This window comes from Thamnophis sirtalis, unplaced genomic scaffold, assembly GCF_051295495.1.
Source record: "Thamnophis sirtalis isolate CommonGarterSnake01/CBP01778 unplaced genomic scaffold, rThaSir2_p1.2 scaffold_1, whole genome shotgun sequence".
Taxonomy (NCBI): Eukaryota; Metazoa; Chordata; class Lepidosauria; order Squamata; family Natricidae; genus Thamnophis; species Thamnophis sirtalis.
In genome coordinates, this window is record NW_028261381.1 from 168270484 (window position 1) to 168290957 (window position 20474).

Here is a 20474-nt window from a genome sequence, read left to right on the forward strand (position 1 = left end):
TTTGTCTGAAATGGGATAGGGTTTCCTGGTTGAACAGTGGGCTGGGACTAGAAGACAATACAATACAATAGCAGAGTTGGAAGGGACCTTGGAGGTCTTCTAGTCCAACCCCCTGCCTAGGCAGGAAACCCTATACTGTTCCAGACAAATGGCTGTCCAACATCTTCTTAAAGACTTCTAGTGTTGGGGCATTCACAACTTCTGGAGGCAAATTGTTCCACTGATTAATTGTTCTAACTGTCAGGAAATTTCTCCTCAGTTCTAAGTTGCTTCTCTCCTTGATTAGTTTCCACCCATTGCTTCTTGTTCTACCCTCAGGTGCCTTGGAGAATAGCTGGACTCCCTCTTCTTTGTGGCAACCCCTGAGATATTGGAACACTGCTATCATGTCTCCCCTAGTCCTTCTTTTCATTAAACTAGACATACCCAGTTCCTGCAACCGTTCTTCATATGTTTTAGTCTCCAGTCCCCTAATCATCTTTGTTGCTCTTCTCTGCACTCTTTCCGGAGTCTCTGCATCTTTTCTACATCGTGGTGACCAAAACTGGATGCAGGATTCCAAGTGTGGCCTTACCAAGGCATTATAAAGTGGTATTAACACCTTCATGTGATCTTGATTCTATCCCTCTGTTTATGTAGCCTAGAACTGTGTTGGCTTTTTTAGCAGTGCTGCACACTGCTGGCTCATATTTAAATGGTTGTCCACTAGGACTCCAAGATCCCTCTCACAGTTACTACTGTTGAGCAAGGTACCACCTATACTGTACCTGTGCTTTTCGTTTTTCTTGCCTAAATGTAGAACCTTACTCTTTTCACCATTGAATTTCATAGACCTCCAAGAGCCTTCCAACTCAGTTATTCTTTTGTTCTTATGGACTTCAACTTTAAATGACCACAGCAACAAGGCTGGCTGAGGAATTCTGGGAGTTGAAGTCCATAAATTTTAAAGTTGCCAAGTTTGGGGATCCCTTTCCCTTTTTCTTCGTGTCACGGTTGCCACCCGCTGGTCCCATAGAGAGACTGTGCTACCTATCATCGCTTTTGTCAACTGCGGCTTTCACATCCTTTTTTAGGAAGTCAGAAAAGGTGTGAACTAAATCAGGGGTTTTCAAACTTTTTCAAAAGGCCACCGATTCTGTTGTTTAGAAAAAAAATTCCCCAGAACGGATGGAGAGGCAATGCTTTACTGATAGAACGTTGGTTGTGTTTGAGTAAACATTTGCTGCTATTGTTGGCTTTAGCCTTTCCCAGAACTGATCAGGTCCATGATGAGGGGGTGGAAATCCATCCCCTGATTGTCTCCAAAGCAGGAGTCTACCAATGTCATATTATTCCACGACAAGTCATCTTTTATACTTATGACAACAGTTGGGACTGGAACTTCCATCCCTAAGCACTGTAGTTGTTAAATGAGTCAAAACCAATTTTCCGACCTGATTGCCGCAGTCATTGAGTGAAGGTTAATCACTTGAGCAAATCTAACTTCCTCCGTTGTTTCCAGATGTTTTGAATGGTCCAAAAACTGGATGTTTTTAAGGAGAGAATGGACAACCAGTCGGAAAATTGTGTAGGGTTTCCTGCTTGAGGAGGGGTTTGGACTAGAAGACCTCCAAGGGCCCCTTCCATCCCTGTTGTTTCATTATTGACTTTGTCGTTGGAATCCCTTGGAAAGATTGCAGTGGTGGGATTCAGCCAGTTCGCACCTATTCGGGAGAACCGGTTGTTAACTTTCTAAGCAGTTCAGAGAACTGGTTGTTGGAAGAAATCTCCTTTTGTTTTTTTCCCACTTTACAGGGCTAATCCTGTAAGGAAGGCAGGAAGGAAACATTCTGGTGTTGCTTTTAGCCTAATCTTTATTGCCCTGCTTACAGAAACTGCCTCTCCAGTTAACCCTTATTACCATTGTAACAACTAAGGCGAAGTGCCCATCGACCTAAGTGGCATTGACTTGGCCACACCCACATGAACACATGACTACCGAGCCCCGCCTACCCAGCTGGTCATTAGGGCAGAGAACTGGTTGGTAAATTATTTGAATCCCACCACTGGAAGATTGTATATGGTGATCACTTGACCCCTGAAGGCTGCAACCTTCTTATGTAAGTGTTGGTTCCCAAACACCTGCATTTTGATCACATGACCATAGGGGCTCTGTGACCGTCACTATCAGGTGCAAGAAATCAGGAAGTGTGGCTGTTCAAACGAGTACAAGTTTCTCTAGAAGAACCTGAGCTGCTCACAGTCAAGCAAATGGGCGGTAGAAAGAGTCAACAGAATTTAAGGTAGCCTTAGATCTCTTGTGGGCCTGAAGGGACTCAAGACTGATGACATGCCTGCCCCTTCCCTTGCGTTCAGCCTGGTCATCTCCTAGAGTCATAAATGCAAGGACCAATCACAAGCCACTTTTTTTCTTTGTGTGTAAAAGGTTTTTATTTTCCATTTTTTCATTTTCATACACTCACATATATACTGTGCATAGCCGGAGCCATACAACATTAAACAATAATCGCAGCAATTCCTCTTGTCAACAATACCCCAAAAAATAGAAACCCAATATACCTCTTCCACTCTCTGTACACCTCTTTCTTCCACCCCCCTCCAACTTTCTATCTTCCCTCCATCATCCCCCTCTACCCTACTTCCCCTCCCCCTCTACCATTCCTCTCTCCCGATCCACTCCCTCCCTTCCTTTTTACCCTCCCTCCCATCCTCTCTCCCGATCCACTCCCTCCCTTCCTTCTTACCCTCCCTCCCATCCTCTCTCCCGCCCTCTCTACCCATCTTTCTTCTATCCCACTCCTCCTCCCCTTGGTGTATTTCCACTATATGTCAATGTACTTAACTTATCCTATTTTTACAGAGAAATTAAAGAAAAACAGTATACATGTGAAATCGCATTGCATTGAGATCTAACACATCGTATCTAACCTAGTATATATCCCTCCCTCCCCTCACCCTCTGCCCCCCAACACCCCACCTCCCTCCCCCCTCCGACTTCCCAGAGCCCGTACACGGTATAGATTTTTAACAAACACAGTCTAAAATCTATTGAGAAAAAAGAAATAAAGAAATTAATAACATCTCTACATTGATCTTAGCTTCTTCTTGCTACGCTAACTTTGAACAGTTTAAATCATTCCTGATCTTAAGCATAGGCTATCTGGAATTTCTTAGTCCCATATTTGTTTTGTATATCGTCAATCCATTTTTTCCAGTCTCGTTTATATCTCTCATTTGAGTGATCTTTAAGATATGCCGATATTTTAGCCATCTCGGCTAAGTTTGTAACTTTCAATGTCCATTCCTGAGTTGTAGGCAAGTCTTCCTTCTTCCAGTATTGCGCCACCACTTTTTTTCCAGTGCTGTCGTAACTTTGGCCGTTAAACCAATGATCATAAATCGAAGACTACCTGTATTCCACAGCTCTAACCAACCTGAAGTTTCAATAAAGAATATTTGTAGCTCAGGGTTGACACGAGGGGGGTCCTTGGTGCTCTCTGAGCTTGCTTGTTTTCTTGCAGACGTTTCATTACCCAAACGAGCTAACATCATCAGTATTACTGTGTTTCCCCAAAAATAAGACCCAGCCAGAAAATAAGCAGTCCTAGCATGATTTTTTTTTCAGGATGCTCGTAATATAAGGCCCCAAAATAAGCCCCAGTTAAGATCGTCAGCCAGATGGATGAATTTAGTACCGTATTTTCCCCCAAAATAAGACCTAACTGGAAAATAAGCCCTTTTGAAGTGAAAATTAATATAAGACCTGGTCTTATTTTGGGGGGAAACATGGTAGTAAGTAATTCTCTGTATACCAATAAAGGAGAATATTCAGTGTTGAAATGAATGGTCCTTGGTGCTCTCTGAGCTGGCTTGTTTTCTTGCAGATGTTTCATTACCCAAAGGGTAATGAAACATCTGCAAGAAAACAAGCCAGCTCAGAGAGCACCAAGGACCATTCAACAGGAAGTTCCCCCTATTGTTCAGCCTGGCTTTGCTTTCTTTCAATTTCAACCCAAGTTGCAGTCTTGATTTTTGTTTTAACAGAGAACAAATTATCCTCTCTTGCAACTGCTTTTTAGAAGTTTCTAGAGAATGAATGGTTGCAGGACCTGGGGATGTCTCTAACGAAGAGGAGGACTAGGGGTGATGGTACACTTTGGGGGGTGTCCGGTCCCCATGTTTCTTTGATGGCCTGGTTTCCTTTTAGAATAGAATACAATAGCAGAGTTGGAAGGGACCTTGGAGGTCTTCTAGTCCAACCCCCTGCTTAGGCAGGAAACCCCACACCACCTCAGACAAATGGTTATCCAACATCTTCTTTAAAACTTCCAGTGTTGGAGCATTCACAACTTCTGGAGGCAAGTTGTTCCATTGATTAATTGTTCTCACTGTTAGGAAATTTCTCCTTAATTCTAGGTTGCTTCTCTCCTTGATTAGTTTCCACCCATTGCTTCTTGTCCTGCTCTCAGGTGCTTTGGAGAATAGCTTGACTCCCTCTTCTTTGTGGCAGCCCCTGAGATATTGGAAGACTGCTATCATGTCTCCCCTAGTCCTTCTTTTCATTAAACTAGACATACCCAGTTCCTGCAACCGTTCTTTGTATGTTTTGGCCTCCAGTCCCCTAATCATCTTTGTTTACCGCTAACTCTTCCAAACCTAATTGCTTCCTTCCGCCATATGATATGGCCAAAGTAAGTGAGACACAGTTCCATGATTGTATCTTCTAGTGACATGTCAGATGTTATGCCCTCCAGTACAGGTAATCCTCAATTTATGACCCCAATTGAGCCCAAAATTTAAGTTGCTAAGCGAGAAATTTCTTAAATGGGTTTTGCCCAATTTTAAGACTTTTCTTGCCACATTTGTTAAATGAATTGATGCAGTTAACACGGCTCTTAAGTAAATCTGGCTTCCTCATTGACTTTGCTTGTCATAAGGTCGCGAAAGTTGATGCCGTGGCCCTGGGGATGCAATCATCATAAATGTGGAAAACAGTCATAAGTCACTTTTTCCAGTGCCATTGTGACTTCAAACAGTCACTAAGTGAATTGTTGTAAGTTGAGGACTACCTGTATATATGCTTGCTAGTCAAGGATGTGGAAGCTGCAGAAAACAGCCTGCAAACAGTTGGACTATTAATTTATATTTATCTGTTTTTCACGTTTTTGTACCGCTTGTTTTCCTCAGATGGGACTAGATTTGCTTGTCTTAATCATGAGGATAACCGTGCTTAATAGCAAGTGCATTATTAGTCTGGACACATTTTGATGAGTGTGCCAGAAACGCAGCTGAAGTTCAGTTTTATCCCAAAAGTTACACTATTCCAGGGGTGTCAAGCTCGATTTGATTGAGGGCCACATCAGAGTTGTGTTTGACCTTGTTGGGGGGGGGCGTGGTGTGGCCAGGGGGGGGTGACGCAACATCATTCGTGTTAGGAGCGCTTTTGGTGGCCCAAGTGCTCTGCCAGCAAAAACAGGCTCCTGAGCTCCATTTTCGGCTGCCCCAGCCTTCTGCAACCCTCTGTCAGGCTCTCCCGAGCTCCATTTTCACTGGCAGAGGGTTGCGGGAGGCCGTGGCAGCTGAAAACAGAGCTCGGGAGCCGGTTTTTACTGGCAGAAGCACCGCAAACTGGTCCTTTGCTGTTTCTAGAGCGCTCCCGCGTTCCAGATCTAAGTACCCCATGGACCGTATCTGGCCCCTGAGCCTTGAGTTTGACACCTCTGCACTATTCTATACAAGCTGGGGTCTCTCTAATCAAGAGAACGCCTTGCCAGCCAACATATCGTACCGGTAGTCCTTGACTTACAGCCATGCGTTTAGCGATGATTCGAAGTTGCAACAACACTGGAAAAAGTGACTTACCACCATTTCTCACAGCAGCTTCCCCACGTCATGTGATCGAAATTACCTTTGTGCAGCGTTTATTAATGCACATCCGTGTATCTCGTGCAAAAGCACTTGATCAGAGCCTTGGTGGCGCAGTGGTTAGAGTGCAGTACTGCAGGCTGCTTCTGTTGACTGCAATTTGGCAGTTCGAATCTCACCAGGCTCAAGGTTGACTCAGCCTTCCATCCTTCCCAGGTGGTTAAAATGAGGACCCAGATTGTTGGGGGCAATACGCTGACTCTATAAACCGCTTAGAGTAAAAGCACTGTGAAGCGGTATATAAGTCTAAGTGCTATTGCTATTTCATGATGGCAACAGGTATGTATTTATGACGGCTGCACGTACCGCGGGATTATGTGATCGCCATTTGCAATCTTCCCAACTGGCTTCCACCAAGCAAAGTGATTGGAGGAGGCTGTATTAGTTTATTGACTTCATAATTCACTTAACAACTGCAGTGATTCACTTAGTAACTGTGGCAACAAGGTTGTAAAATTGGGTGTGGCTCGCTTAACCACCTTGCTTAGTCAGAGAGATTCTGGTCTCAATTGTTGTTGTAAATCAAGGACTGCCTTTACAGGAAGTCCTCGACTTACAATAGTTCGGTTAGTGACCATTCAAAGTTACAACGGCACTGAAAAAATGTGACTTACGACCATTTTTCAGTTACGATCTTTGCAGCTTTCCCATGCTCACGTGATGAAAATTAAGATGCTTGGCAACTGGTTCATACTTATGACGGTTGCAGTGTCCCAGGGTCATGAGATCACCTTTTGCGACCTTCTGACAAGCAAAGTCAATGGGGAAACCAGATTCATTTCACAACCAGGCTAACTAACTTATTAACTGCAGTGATTCACTTAATCAACTGTGACAAGGAAAGTCATAAAATGGGGCAAAACTCACTTAACAAACGTCTCACTTAACAACAGAAATTTTGGGTTCCATTGTGGTCATAACTCGAGGATTACCTGTACTGATGCTGCTCATATTGTATCCACAAGGAGGGATATGCAATGTCTTGATGCATACAGGCTGTTGGGATGCAGATATGAATGATTTTAATAGGAATATTGAGGATCTCACCATACGAAATCAGTCTCGCCAAGCATAAGAATCTCCAGTTCCAAAACGGAGTCAGAAATCTGGAGAAAGATCAACTTTCCAAATTCTTGATTCAGATTGCACAACTCTGACTTAGCATCAGAAAGATTAGAAACTTAATTGTTTCATATTGTTGGAAGAAATGTCCATCTGGGTTCGGTTCCAAGTGGGGGAAAAGACACTGGAAACGTGGAGGCTGCTTGGAAAGATGGTTTAATAATGGTGGACAGGACCACATGATTTGAGATCCTGGGCAAAAAGAGGAAAGAGATGCTGAGAGTGCTCTGGGTTTTATGCCCTCTCTGGGCTTTTGAATTTGAGTTTGTATTCTGATTGGTTGCCGGACTCCCATGGGGCCATGCAGGGGCAACTTTGTAGGTTGTGTTTGTGTCCCAGGCTTGGTTGAGCCTTGCTGGGTGATGATGTAATGAAGGGGCTTTGGGCAATTCCTCCTATGGCTCTGCCCGAAGGAGGTAGATCTTTGTTATGTAGAATAAACTGGCCCAGGCCTTAATGGCCCATTGAGAAAGGTGGGGCGGTGAGGTGAGTTTCTGCCTCCCTTTTAGGGGAAACATTCTGTCCTTTTAATATTTCCTAAAATATCTCTTTTTTTTTTCTAGGAGAGGGGTGGTGGGTGCTAACTTCCTACAATATCCATTATAAAAATGATCTCAAACCCAAATCCTATAGCTGAGAAATACGGCCTGCTCCCTTTGTTTGGAGCAGGGATGCTTGGATCCATTAAAATCTATAATATTAATTTTAATTCCATAATTAGCCCTTGGCAGATGAGAAATCAGCGCTGCTTTCCGGTTTACCCTTAATGAGCTTTCTAGGGAAGAGGTGGCTGATGAAACCTCTGGATTGTTTTTACATAAGATTTGCCAACCAATCAGGTCTCTACCCCGGTATTGTCTTCCTGGGTACAGAATGGAGCTAAAGCTTTATTTTCACAGTTTTCACATGGCCTTCTAAGCCATGGCAAACATTAAGTCCACCTTTTTTCCATACCTTCGATTGATTGGCTTATTCCTCAGCCTTTGTAAATGTTTCGATAGAGCCCCTACTTGTCGTCTTTCTCTGTTTTCAGACATCCCTGGCTTTAAAAGCATCAAAACAGCTGGGACTCGTTCTCTTCCTCCTTTAAACGGAAGCTGCATTGTGTAGGTGAGCGGTTTTCATTCGGGGCAGGAATGGGTCGACTTGTGGCCCCAGGGATGCAGGTAGTTCTCAGCTTCTGTTTTGCTGATCAGGATTGCTGAAAAACAACATGCCAGACGCTCCATTTTAGGGAGGAAAAAACTACGACAGGGGTCAGCAACCCGAAGCCCTTTCATCTGAGGCTGAGGCTCCCTGTCAGTAGTCAGCTGTACAATTGATAGGGCTTTCGCCCACGTAACACCTATCCTCCGTGAGCTGCACTGGCTGCCTATTGGTCTTTGGATACGCTTCACGGCGCTAGTCGTCACTTATAAAGCCCTTCATGGTATTGGACCTGGGTACTTGAGAGACCGCCTGCTGCCAATTACCTCTAATAGACCGATTAGATCCCACAGATTAGGCCTCCTCCGAATTCCATCCACCGGCCAATGCCGACTGGCGACTACCCGGAGGAGGGCCTTCTCTGTGGCTGCTCCGACTCTCTGGAACGAGCTCCCCGTGGAGATTCGAACCCTCACCACCCTCCAGGCCTTCCGCAAAGCCCTTAAAACCTGGCTGTTCCGACAGGCCTGGGGCTAAAGAGCTTTGCCCCCCTCCTCGAATGGTATGGTTGTTGTGTGTTTTTAAAATTTTTGTACTGTTATGTTTGTCTTTTATCCCCCTGTCTGTACTCCCTTCCCTGACTGAATTGTGAGCCGCCCTGAGTCCCCTTCGGGGAAAAGGGCGGCATATAAATGTAATAAATCTAATCTAATCTAATCTTTCGGTTAGGACAGGTAAGAGTAAAAAGGCTGCTGTGCTTGCAGGAGACTCTATGGTGGGGGAACCGGACTTCCAGTTGGCTCCAGAATTGAACAGGGGGGGCTTCCAGTTCGGACCTTTATGGCTTTTTAAGTGTTTAAGGTTGCTGACCCTGGAACTAGGACTATGAGATAAATTCTGCAGAAAGGTAGATGGCCACTAGATGGAGGCAGAAAGATAGGATTTTCCTTATCTCTTTGCTGCCATCTGTTGGTCAGCTTTTGCAGGTGGATGGATGGATGGATGGATGGATGGATGGATGGATGGATGGATGGATGGATGGATGGATGGATAGATAGATAGATAGATAGATAGATAGATAGATAGATAGATAGATAGATAGATAGATAGATAGATAGATAGATAGATGTGGATTCCTACCAGTTCGCACCTATTCGGTAGATCCGGTTCGTCAAATCTACCGAACCGGTTAGAAGAGGTTCCACCAGTGGACCCGGAAAGCAGGCCACACCTACAGAAGAGGTTCTAAATTTTTTTGAAACCCACCACTGGTCTTTGGATATGATTATTCTACACTATCATGCTCATATTTATAAAACTCAGGGCCTCTGTGAAAGGTAAGGATGACTGCTGCGTTTGTGGTGCAATCAGAACATTGCGTGTGTTGAAGTTGTTTTAACGCAAACCAAAGGCGCCTTTTAAAAAACAAGTTGACATCATATTCTTATGCATGCCAGGGCTGTGTGTGAGGTAATTTAAGGTGGTTCTGACAAGTGTCGTCGGCACCTTCATATCCGGTCACATGGGCGGCAAGCCACTCCCATCCGGTCACATGGGTGGCAAGCCACTCCCACAAAGGAGGCCACACCCACAGAGTAGGTTCGAACAATTTTTGAAACCCACCACTGGCAGGCAGGCAGGCAGGCAGGAAGGAAGTCATATTTAAAAAGAAAAAGAAAATTGTAGCATAACTCTTATAAACTTGACATATAATATGGAATTTTGATCGTGTTACAAAGAGGATGCTGCAATGGTCATAAATGTGAAAAACTATCATATATGTCACTTTTTTCAGTGCCATTGTAACTTCAAATGGTTGCTAAATGAATTGTTGTAAGTTGAGGATTACTTGTATCATGTACCTTCACTGCTTTGAGTATTTTGTATTACTTTGTATTACGTATGCAAAGTAATAAAGGTGAGATAATTATCTAATATATAAATAAATAACATTAAACTCACCCCTTAAAACAAACCTAATGAAACCCAAGCTGATCCATTTTTTTCCAAGCTTAGAACATTGGCCAGCAAAGTTTTAACTCTGTTGATTAAAACAGGGGCTCCCAACCTGTGGTTTGTGGACCGGCATGGTGCCGCAACATGCCAGAAACCAGGCTGCGCAAACAAGCAAAGTCCCATCTGTGGGATACAGGCCAGAGGTGGGATTCACCAGGTTCTAACCAGTTCTGGAGAAGCGGTAGTGGAAATTTTGAGTAGTTTGGAGAACCAGCAAATGCCACCTCTGGCTGGCCCCGCCCCCATCTATTCTCTGCCTCCCAAGTCCCAGCCGATCGGGAGGAAATGGGGATTTTGCAGTATCCTTCCCCTACCATCCTCACCAAGCCACACCCACCAAGCCATGCCACATGTTTTGCAACCTTTCTTGCCACCGTTGTTAAGTGAATCATTGCAGTTGTTAAGTTAGTAACACCGTTATTAAGTAAATCTTTTTCTTCCCCATGGACTTCGCTTGCCAGAAGGTTATAAAAAGGGATCACATGACCCATGGGGACACGGAAGCGGTTGTAAGTGTAAATAAATCCCTTTTTTTTCAGTGCCATTGTAGCTTTGAAGGGTCACTAAACGAAATGTTACAAAGCCGAGGACTACCTGTAGTTCGTTTTTGCTGTCAAAACTTTTTATAGTTATTCAAAAAGTTAAAATACAAAACTACAAAAGAAAAAAAAAGAGATTTTTTAAAAACTAAAATAAAAAAAAATAAGCAAGACGTTGCGGAAGGCGGAGGGAGTGTATATAAAAAAAAAGACACAAACACATACGCAGTGTTTTCCATCTCTGAGGCAGCAGAAAACTGTTCCAGCATGAAATTGTTGGTCCTTGTTGCCAGTTCTCTAGTCTGCCTCAGTTTCCAACTGGTGCCCTGTCTGTAAATTACTGTGACTGCTTCTAAAGAACTGAGATGGTTGCCTTTTGCAAATTAAATGTTTTCTGTCTGGGAATAGGCTGGGGGGGGGGGGGCTTCCCCATGGGAAATTTTTTTTTTCAGTTTCCCCTTCCCATCACGGTCCTCGGATCAACGTCTCTCTTGAGTGCACCTTTTGGTGCCCTGCGTGGGTGATGACACATTGAGCCCTCCACGCTGGGGTCATGGGAAGTTGGTCACCGTTTCCTTCCATCTCTTTTAAAATTAGTTCTGATCAGCTAAATATAATCCGAGATGCTTAAGACGCCGAAGATAAGAGAGCAAAACAGCAGGGCAGGGAAATGAAAACGCACCAGCGCTTGGAATCCACCAATGTGAATGGAAAAGTCCTCGAAACGGACAAGAGCCGATTTCGGATTCTCCATGATGCCCTTAGGGCTGGATTCTCAGTGTAATGCAGGTAGTCCTCAATTTACGACCACCATTGAGCCCAGGATACCTGTTGTTCACGGAGACGTTCGTTAAATGGGTTTTGTTCCATTTTACAACCTTTCTTGCCTCCATTGCTAAGCAAATCACTGCAGTTGATAGTTTACTAAGCCGGTTGTTAAGTGAATCCGGCTTGCCCATGGGCTTTGCTTGTCGGAAGGTCATAAGAGGGGATCACAGTCATAAATAGGCACCAGTTGCCAAGCACCCGAATTTCGATCGTGTGATTGTGAGGACACTGCAAAGGGCGTAACTGTGAAAACGGACGTATGTAACTTTTTTCAGTGCTGTCGTAACTTCGAATGGTCACTAAGCGAACTGTCAAGGACTACCTGCATAGTAATATTTATAATATGCAGGTAGCCCTCTACTTATGACCACAGTTGAGCCCAATATTTCCATTGCTAAACAAGACAGTTAGGTAAGTTTTGCCCCAGTTGTTAAATGAATCGTTGCAGTTGTTAAGTGAATAATTGCAGTTGTTAAGTGAATCATTGCAGTTGCTAAGTGAATCGTTGCAGTTGTTAAGTGAATCGTTGCAGTTGTTAAGTGAATCATTGCAGTTGTGAAGCGAATCTAGCTCCCGCCATTGAGCTGGGAAGGTTACCTATGGTGATAACATGAGCCTGAGTCACTGCCAGCTTTCTAAACTTTTTAAAAGTTTCTTTATGTACTCACCTATTTTAATGCAGCCCATTGAAATCATGGGTTTGTTTTTTTTTGTCAACCTCAGCAACTTTATTATTTTTTTGGAAATATTTTTATTGTTTTATATCATACATTTCCTATGTTGAGCAGTGAACGTATTAACATACAAGCATACATGCAAGCATATAAACATCATCATAACCCCTCCCCTCGCCCTCATTGTCATTATAATTGTATATACGAATACAATTATATGCGGTAATTTATAGACAAATATGCGATAACATCCATCCTATTATAACATATATTGTTTTCCATTATAGTATCAATTATATAACCACCAAAAATATTCACTCTTCTGTTTTTCTTTCTCCTATAAACCATATTTCACCTATTTCCTCTCCTCTAACCTCAATATCTGTCATTTAACCATCTATAGAATAGAATTCCCATGTTATGAAATAGTCCAAATCTTCTTTTCCTTTAATTTTTAGGGTTAAACTCTCTGTCTCTGCACATTCCCGGATTTTTTGATTATAATATCATCTACAGGAGTTTCTGGGTTTTTTCAACATTGTGTATATGCGATCCTAGCTGCTGTTAGGATGTGTAGAACCAAATACTGTGTTTTCCCCAAAATAAGACAGGGTCTTATTTTCATTTGACGCCCCTCCCCTAAAAAAAATAAGCACAGCCTTATTTTCGGGGAGGTCTTATTTTTGAGGTGCAGGAGGCGGTAAGCGTGGTCACCTCATGGCTGCTGGTGTGTTGCAATATTTTGGGGGGGAGGGCTTATTTTAGCGCATGCGTTCAAAAGCCGATTGGGCTTATTATCCGGGGAGGGCTTATTTTCGGGAAACAGGGTATGTGTTACACTTGTTATAATTTCCTGGAAGCATGCCCAACAAAAATGTCTCAGGTTTCGTTGCCTTATCATATTTTCCAGAAATCATGTTTTATGGATGGCAGAGGAATGGAAAAACTGACTGTAGTTGATTTTGAGGCTTGTTGTCTCAGAATGAGTCGGAGCAATTGGTCTGGTGCCTCCAGAGCTGGAGTAATCCCAGGTTACAGACTAACTTTGCAATCGTGGTTTTCAAGTCATTTGAAATGGACTCCGTTGCTACGTGACTCCTTTCTCCCCCCCACCCCCTTTTAGGATCAGTAGTTCATGCAACAGCTAAAAATATCCCTTGGATTTCCATAAAATGTGAAAAATCTCCAGATTCACAGAAATAGGAGCTGTGATGATGAAGCTGGTTTGGAAGTAGATTCAACTCTGGCTTCAAATCTGGTTTTGCCCGTGTAAAAATTCCTGAATGCACAAATAACTCCCTTTTCCCCCCTCCATCTTAGGGAAGTTCCTTCATCTGCCCCGGACTGCAATGGGCCGAAAAAAGATACAGATTAGCCGAATCGTGGACCAACGAAACAGGCAGGTAAGTGCCTCATAAGCAGAAGGAGACTAGCGATCAGACGGCCCTCTGGCCTGATTTTTCTGCGGTGGACTACAGCTCCCATCATCTGTAGCCAATCTACAGGTGGCTGGGAGCTGGAGAAAATTTTTTTTTACATTGAAATAGCCATTTAAAAAATCAAGTGGCTGTTAGATGGCCACTATCTTAAAGAAGGGAGAGGAAAGGAGGGAGCGAGGAAAGAGGGGAAGGGAGGAATAAATAGGGAAGGAAGAAAAGGGGAAATGAAGTAAAGAGAGGAAGGAAGGAGGAAAAGAGGGGGAGGGGGAGGAAGGCAGGAAAGAAGGAAGGAAAAGAGGGAAAGGGAGGGGAGAGAGGAAGGGAAGGAAGAAAATGGGAAGGGAGGAAGGAGGGAAAAGGGGGAAGAGAGAAAAAGGAAGGAAGGAAGGAAGAAAATGGGAAGGGAAGAAGGAGGAAAAGGGGAAGGGAAAGAAGAAGGGAAGGAAGGGAGGAAAAGGGGAAGGAAGGGGGAGGGAGGAAGAAAAGAGGGGAAGGGGGAGGGAGGGAGGAAGGAGGAAAAAGGGAAGGAAGGTAGAGAGAAAGGAAGGGAGGAGGAAAACGGAAAGGAAGGGAGGAGGAAAAGAGGGGAAGGAAAGGGGAGAGAGGGAGGAAGGAAAAAAAGGAAAGGGGCAAAGCCAAAAGGGAAGAGAGGAAAGATAAAGAAGAAGAAAAACGAGCTTTATCAGAAAGGAAAAGATTTTAAAAATTGCTGACTCATTACCCTTATTAAAGGAACTCCACCCACTTAATCACAAAAATTAAGTGACTTGGGGTAATACTTTTTTTTCTTAGCCCAGCTTTCTCCCAGGATTGTTTGGGGATAAAATGAGACATATCTCAAACTACATTTATCAGAGTCATTTTGTCTTTGGGAGTTAACTCGAGAATCAGAGTTTCTCCTGGCAGAGATGACAGTTATGTCAACAACCATCAGCAGCCTGGCTTAGCTGCACGGCGGAGAAATGCAGGCCCAAAGCTTTTTGAAGCAAAGGAAGAGCGGGAGAAAGAAGGACCTGAATAACATTATGGAGGGCTTATGGAGGAAGTAGAGTTGGGGTGTCAAACTCAATTTCATTGAAAGCTGCATCAGGGTTGTGTTTGACCTGGGGGGGGGCAGGGGTGTGTGGCCAGGGGAGGCATCAGAGGTAGTATTCAGCAGGTTCTGACCAATTCTGGAGAACCGGTAGCGGAAATTTTGAGTAGTTTAGAAAACCGGTAAATACCACCTCTGGCTGGCCTCGCCCCCATCTATTCTCTGCCTCCCAAGTCCCAGCTGATCAGGAGGGAATGGGGATTTTGCAGGATACTTCAGAGGTGGGTTTCTACCGGTTCGGACTGGTTTGGCTGAATAGGTAGTAACTCAGCCTGCCACGCCCCAAACTGGTTCTCTCGGCAGCGCCATAGATGCCGCCATCTTGTTTTTTTGCTTCTGCACTTGCGCAGAAGCATTTTTTTTTTAGTAGTGCACATCAAGCGCGGGCAAAGCGCGCGCACAATTTGTCCCTCAGCGAACCGGCAGTAGCAGCAGCTGGAACCCACCCTTGGTATCCTTCCCCTGTTACGCCCACCAAGCCATGACACACCGACCAAGTCACCCCCACAGAATGAGGAGTAAATTTTTTTGAATCCTACTACTGGTGGGCATGGCTCCGTTTTTGGCTGTGATGGCATCCTGCAACCCTTTGCCAGTGAAAATGGCGCTTGGGAAGGCCACCTGTAGCCCTCCTGAGCTCTGTTTTCACTGGCAGAGGCAGCGTGGGCTGGTCCTGTGCTGTTTCCAGGGTGGCCCCACGGGCCAGATCTAAGCACCTCACCGGCTGGATCCGGCCCCCGGGCCTTGAGTTTGACACCCCTGGAGTAGAGCCTTTGTGTTAATGAAAACAGAGTGCCAGATGATTCTGTAGGTTTTACGTTCCTGGTCCCCCCCCAGTTGCAAGTTGGTCAAATCTGCCCCTCTTCCTACAGGAAGTCCTCGACTTACAATAGTTCATTTAGTGACTGTTCAAAGTTACAAGGGCACTGAAAAAAGTGACGGTTATGTCTGTTTTTCACAGTTACGATGTTGTAGCACCCCCATGGTCACGGGATCAAAATGCAGACATTTGGCAACTGACTCATATTTATGACGGTTGCAGCGTCCCGGGGGTCCTGTGATCCCCTTTTGCGACCTTCCGACCAGCAAAGTCATTTCATTTATTGAATTTCTAGGCCGCCCAATCCCGAAGGACTCCGGGCGGCTTACAGAAATGAAAAATTATTTTAAAAAGAATTTAAACAATGAGACACAACAAAGTTAAGAAAAAGCACAACATACACCCAATCAGAGAGGGGCTGGACCTGAATCAAGAGGTCAACGGCCCCAGGCCTGCCGGAAAAGCCAGGTTTTAATAGCTTTGCGGAAGGCCATGAGGGTGGGCAGGGTCCGGATCTCTGGGGGCAGCTCATTCCATAGGGCCGGAGCAGCAACAGAGAAGGCCCTACTCCTAGGTGTCGCCAGCCAGCATTGTCCCGCTGAAGGCACCCGGAGAAGGCACATCCTGTGCGATCTTATTGGTCTAAAGGAGGTATGTGGCAGAAGATGGTCTCGCAGGTATCCAGGTCCTAGGCCATGTAGGGCTTTAAAGGTGATAACCAGCACCTTGAATCATGCTCGGAGACCAATGGGAAGCCAGTGCACCTCGCGGAGGACAGGTGTAGTATGGGTGTGCCTTGGTGGACGGAAGAGGAAGTGGAATGGAGAGGAAGCCACATTCACTCAACAATTGTGTGACTGACTTAAGAGCTGCAGCGATTCACTTAACGGCTCTGCCAAGAAGGGTCAGGAAAGCGGCCAAGCTCACCTAACGCGTGTGTCGCTCAGCAACAGAAATGTGGGGCTAGCTTGTGGTCATACGTCGAGGACTTCCTGTGTTTTGTTTCTCCCGCTGTTTTTTTTCAGGTCACCTTCACCAAGAGGAAGTTCGGGCTGATGAAAAAGGCCTACGAGTTGAGCGTCCTTTGCGACTGTGAGATCGCCCTGATCATTTTCAACAGCACCAACCGGCTCTTCCAGTACGCCAGCACAGACATGGACAAGGTTCTCTTGAAGTATACGGAGTACAGCGAGCCCCACGAGAGCCGAACCAACTCAGATATTCTGGAGGTAAAACATGGGAAGGATCCTGAAATTCAGCCCCAAACGTGTTTTTTTTTCAGGAGGCCATGTTTTTTTTTTTACTTTTGAAGGTGTTTCGCTTCTCATCCAAGAAGCTTCTTCAGCTCTGACTGGATAGTGGGGAATGGAAGGGTTTATACTCCTTGCAGACAGCTGGTCATTTGCATCCTTTTCAGAGAGTCCTTGAGGCCACTTGGAGGTTTATCTGTGTCCTCAGGGTCACTTACAGGAACCAGAAACACCACTCAGGTAATCCTGAGGACATAGGTAAAGGTAAAAGGTTCCCCTCACACGTATGTGCTAGTCGTTCCCGACTCTAGAGGGCGGTGCTCATCTCCGTTTCGAAGCCGAAGAGCCAGCGCTGTCCGAATACGTTTCCATGGTCATGTGGCCGGCATGACTAAACACTAAAGGCGCACAGAACGCTGTTACCTTCCCACCACAGGTGGTCCCTATTTTTCTACTTGCGTTTTTACGTGCTTTTGAACTGCTAGGTTGGCAGAAGCTGGGACAAGTAACGGGAGCTCACTCCCTTACGCGGCGCTTAGAAATTTGAACCGTTGACCTGCCAACCTTTCTGAACGACAAGCTCAGCGTCTTAGCCACTGAGCCACCGCGTCCCAATAGATAACATAGATAAATAAGAGCCGAGGTGGCGCAGTAGTTAAATGCAGCACTGCAGGCTACTTCAGCTGACTGCAGTTCAGCAGTTCGGCTGTTCAAATCCCACCAGGCTCAAGGTTGACTCAGCCTTCCATCCTTCCGAGGTGGGTAAAATTTAAGATTTAAGATTTAGTTTATTTGTATGCCGCCCTTCTCCGGGAGGGACTCAGGGCGGCGAACAACTCAAAAGGGGAAAGGGGATACAAACACAATACACGTAATTAAAATACACAAGAGTCATACAGCCATACAAGTCAAGAGGGGAAATGAGGACCCAGATTGTTGTTGCGGGCGATATGCTGACTCTGTAAACCGCTTAGAGAGGGCTGAAAGTCCTATGAAGCGGTATATAAGTCTAACGATTGCTATTGCTATTAAACCCAATAGAAGACATAAATAAACCCACAAGTGCTTCAACCACCCTGTAAAAGGATGCAAATGACCAAGCTGTCTGCAAGGAATATAAATCCTTCCATTCCCCACCATCCAGTCAGAGCTGAAGAAGCTTCTTGGATGAGAAGCGAAACGTCTTCAAAAGAAAAAACAAGGAAGTCCATTTGGCTCTTGAAAAAAAAAAAAGCACCTTTCGGACAACCATGACTGAGAATCTCTACAGGCTCCTGAAACTCAGCTTCCTCAAAATGCTCATCGGATTTTGGGACATTAGAAGCCATCTGTGGGGTCCTTGGTGCTCTCTAAACGTAGTTGTTTTCTTGTAGATGTTTCATTACCCAAACTAGGCACCAGTGCTAGTAGGGAGTGTTTCAGAGTGACCAGGTAACATCAGTAAGAGGTGTGGTGGCGCACTGGTTAGAATGCTAGTATTGCAAGCTGATTCTGCTCACTGGCAGCAGTTCAATCCTCACCAGGCTCAAGGTTGACTCAGCCTTCCATCCTTCCGAGGTGGGTAAAATGAGGACCCAGATTGTTGGGGGAAATAGGCTGACTCTGCAAACCGCTTAGAGAGGGCTGTAAAAGGACTTGGAAGCGGTATATAAGTCTAAGTGCTATTGCTGTTCCTGTCATCACTGACAAATAAGTGGCAACAACCAACCTTAGAGATTGTCAACGGCCTGAGGATAGAGCCGAGGTGGCGCAGTGGTTAGGGTGCAGTACTGCAGGCCACTTCAGCTGACTGTTATCTGCAGTTCAGCGGTTCTAATCTTACCGGCTCAAGGTTGACTCAGCTTTCCATCCTTCCAAGGTGGGTGAAATAAGGACCCAGACTGTGGGGGCGATATGCTGACTCTGTAAACCGCTTAGAGAGGGCTGAAAGCCCTATGAAGCGGTATATAAGTCTAACTGCTATTGCTATTGCTATTGAGCTAAAAATATTCTCTTCGATCAATATCAAATCCATCTTTTTTAAAATATTGAATTTGATGTATTAAGGTCTGCACTTTTAAAGTTGGCAAACTATACGTGGGCTGTTCTTGCATAATTTGCCCTGCCGTTTAGCTCCTCTATGTTAGAAATGCAGACCTGTGATTTGATAAGCAAAGCCGCTGTAATAGATACTCCTTGCTTAATGACCATTCAAGTAGAATATTTGCAGCTCAGAGTTGAAAAGAGGGTGATCTCTGAGCTTGGTTTGGTTATTTTCTTACAGACGCTTCATTACCCATACTAGGTAACAGCATCAGCGCTAGTAGGGAGAGAGGTTTGCTCTCAGTTTATATTCTAGTGGCTTGCCCTGTCAGTGTTAGTGACAGACTGCTTCAAAACCACTCCCACCAAAACCAGTGACATAGATTGGACAGCCATTTGTCTGAAAGGGTATAGGATTTCCTGCCTGAGCAGGGGGTTGGACCAGAAGACCTCCAAGGTCCCTTCCAACTCTGTTATTCTGTTGAAATGAATGCTGTAAATCTTAAAAAGTGCTTTCTATAGAGGTAGTCATAACTTAATGACTGCGGCATTTATTTAACAACCACCACATTTACTTAATGACCGCTGCATAAAAGATAATAAAAATCAGGTGTCGTAATATGGTGACCCACTTAATGACTACATTGAATTACAGCTGTAATTCCTGGTTCAATTGCGGTCGTCCGTCGAAAATCAACTGTCTAAGCCAAACACAAATTGGGCATGTAACTCAATTGCAGTTCAGATTGGCTTCATTTAATGATATTATATTGGTTTGGCTTTTACATATATGTTATTAATATATATTTAAATCTGTGCAGACCCTGAAACGAAAAGGCTTGGGCTTTGAAGGTGCAGAAATGGATCTTGTAGAAGCTTTGGACCCAGCTGAGAAACTGAGGCAGCTTGATGAAGGAATGGACCTTAGATTAGCCCGGCCAAAACTTAGTGTGAGTATTGCTTTGGATTGGGAAAAAAAAGCCTACCTCCAGTTACAACAGTTCATTTAATGACTGAAGTTACAACATCATTGAAAAAAAGTGACTTATGACCGTGTTTCCCACTTATGACTGTTGCAGCATCTCCATGATCACAAATTCAGATGTTTGCAACTGGCCCATATTGATGATGGTTGCAGTGTCCCCAGGGTCCTGTCGTCACCTTTTGCGACCTTCTGATGGACAATGTCAATGGGGGAAGCCAGATTCATTTAACAACTGTGCAACTAGCTTAACAACTCCAGTGATTCACGTAACAACCGTGGCAGGAAAGGTTGTAAAATGGGGCAAAGTTCACTAGGCTAGCAACAGAAATTTTGGGCTCAAATATGGTTGTACAGTAGTGGCCAAAATTGTGGAAACCTTTTGGGGAAAGTGTATTTTTGAGGTTTGGTGGCTAATAACACTTCTTTTTTTTCTTTTTTTGGAGTAGTACAGTGGTGGGATTCAGCCAGTTCGCACCTATACGGGAGAACCGGTTGGTAACTTTCTAAGCAGTTTGGAGAACTGGTTGTTGGAAGAAATCTCATTTTGTTTTTTCCACTTTACAGGGCTAATCCTGTAAGGAAGGCAGGAAGGAAGGAAACATTCTGGTGTTGTTT

General features: G+C 44.6%; 1 protein-coding gene across 1 annotated transcript in view; it reads left to right on the forward strand.

The window, feature by feature from the left end:
- Positions 1-20474, forward strand: part of MEF2B (myocyte enhancer factor 2B) — a 67157-nt gene that overhangs the window by 24314 nt on the left and 22369 nt on the right. The window contains exons 2-4 of the mRNA XM_087703239.1: positions 13571-13653; positions 16628-16831; positions 19696-19824. Of these exons, the coding sequence (XP_087559365.1) occupies positions 13600-13653; positions 16628-16831; positions 19696-19824 (387 nt within the window). The 5' untranslated portion in view covers positions 13571-13599. The remainder of the gene's footprint in view (positions 1-13570; positions 13654-16627; positions 16832-19695; positions 19825-20474) is intronic.